Source organism: Halyomorpha halys, unplaced genomic scaffold (assembly GCF_000696795.3).
Source record: "Halyomorpha halys isolate HHAL.00 unplaced genomic scaffold, Hhal_1.1 Scaffold497.1, whole genome shotgun sequence".
In the NCBI taxonomy this organism is placed as follows: Eukaryota; Metazoa; Arthropoda; class Insecta; order Hemiptera; family Pentatomidae; genus Halyomorpha; species Halyomorpha halys.
In genome coordinates, this window is record NW_027113287.1 from 251,275 (window position 1) to 251,920 (window position 646).

At 24.9% G+C, this 646-nt stretch overlaps 1 protein-coding gene across 1 annotated transcript in view; it reads right to left on the minus strand.

Annotated features, from left to right (window-relative positions):
* The window catches only part of LOC106683583 (uncharacterized), a 2,789-nt gene extending 2,461 nt beyond the window's left edge, over positions 1-328 (minus strand). The window contains exon 1 of the mRNA XM_014425142.3: positions 94-328. Coding sequence (XP_014280628.1) covers positions 94-145 — 52 coding nt within the window. The 5' untranslated portion in view covers positions 146-328. The remainder of the gene's footprint in view (positions 1-93) is intronic.
* Between the last annotated feature and the right edge of the window lie 318 nt (positions 329-646).

Consider the following 646-nt stretch of genomic DNA (forward strand, 5'->3'; position numbering starts at 1 on the left):
TTTAAAAAATAATAATAATAATAATAATAATTCAGGTAGCATTTCCTCCAAATGAAAAAAAAAATGATTGAATACATAATTGAGAAAATAAACCTTTCAGAAAGTTCTCTATCACTTCTTCATAGGCTGAATCAAGCAATGACATTTCTTCATTAATTTGGTGGCCACTGAAGACTCTAATAATCACTAATATGAAATTTTTACTAATATTAAAAAAAATTAATTCTATGAATTGACAGAAATTATCACGAAACTTTAAAAATTACTACTAAGAAAGACTAGAAAGGAACTAGTTTCTAATAAAGGAATATTACTGTCCCTGAAACCAAATTTAAAGAACTAACATCATTTGGCTTTGTTCCAAGTTAAAACTGCCAAAAACAATCATTGTTGGAATCAATCATTTAAAAACATTTTTCATCCTGTTCAGAAAAGATTGACAACCTCTCAATAATATAAATTTAGGTTTGAATAATAGAGTTCCAATTTTTAATGAATTATTATGTAATAATATTATTGTTTAATAAATCAAATATATTTACTCTATCCTCTATCCAAACAAATAGTGCATAACAAATACAAGAAACAATTTAAAGAATTCACCAGCATCATAGGCCTACAATGTTAATGAAAACATACTAAAAGA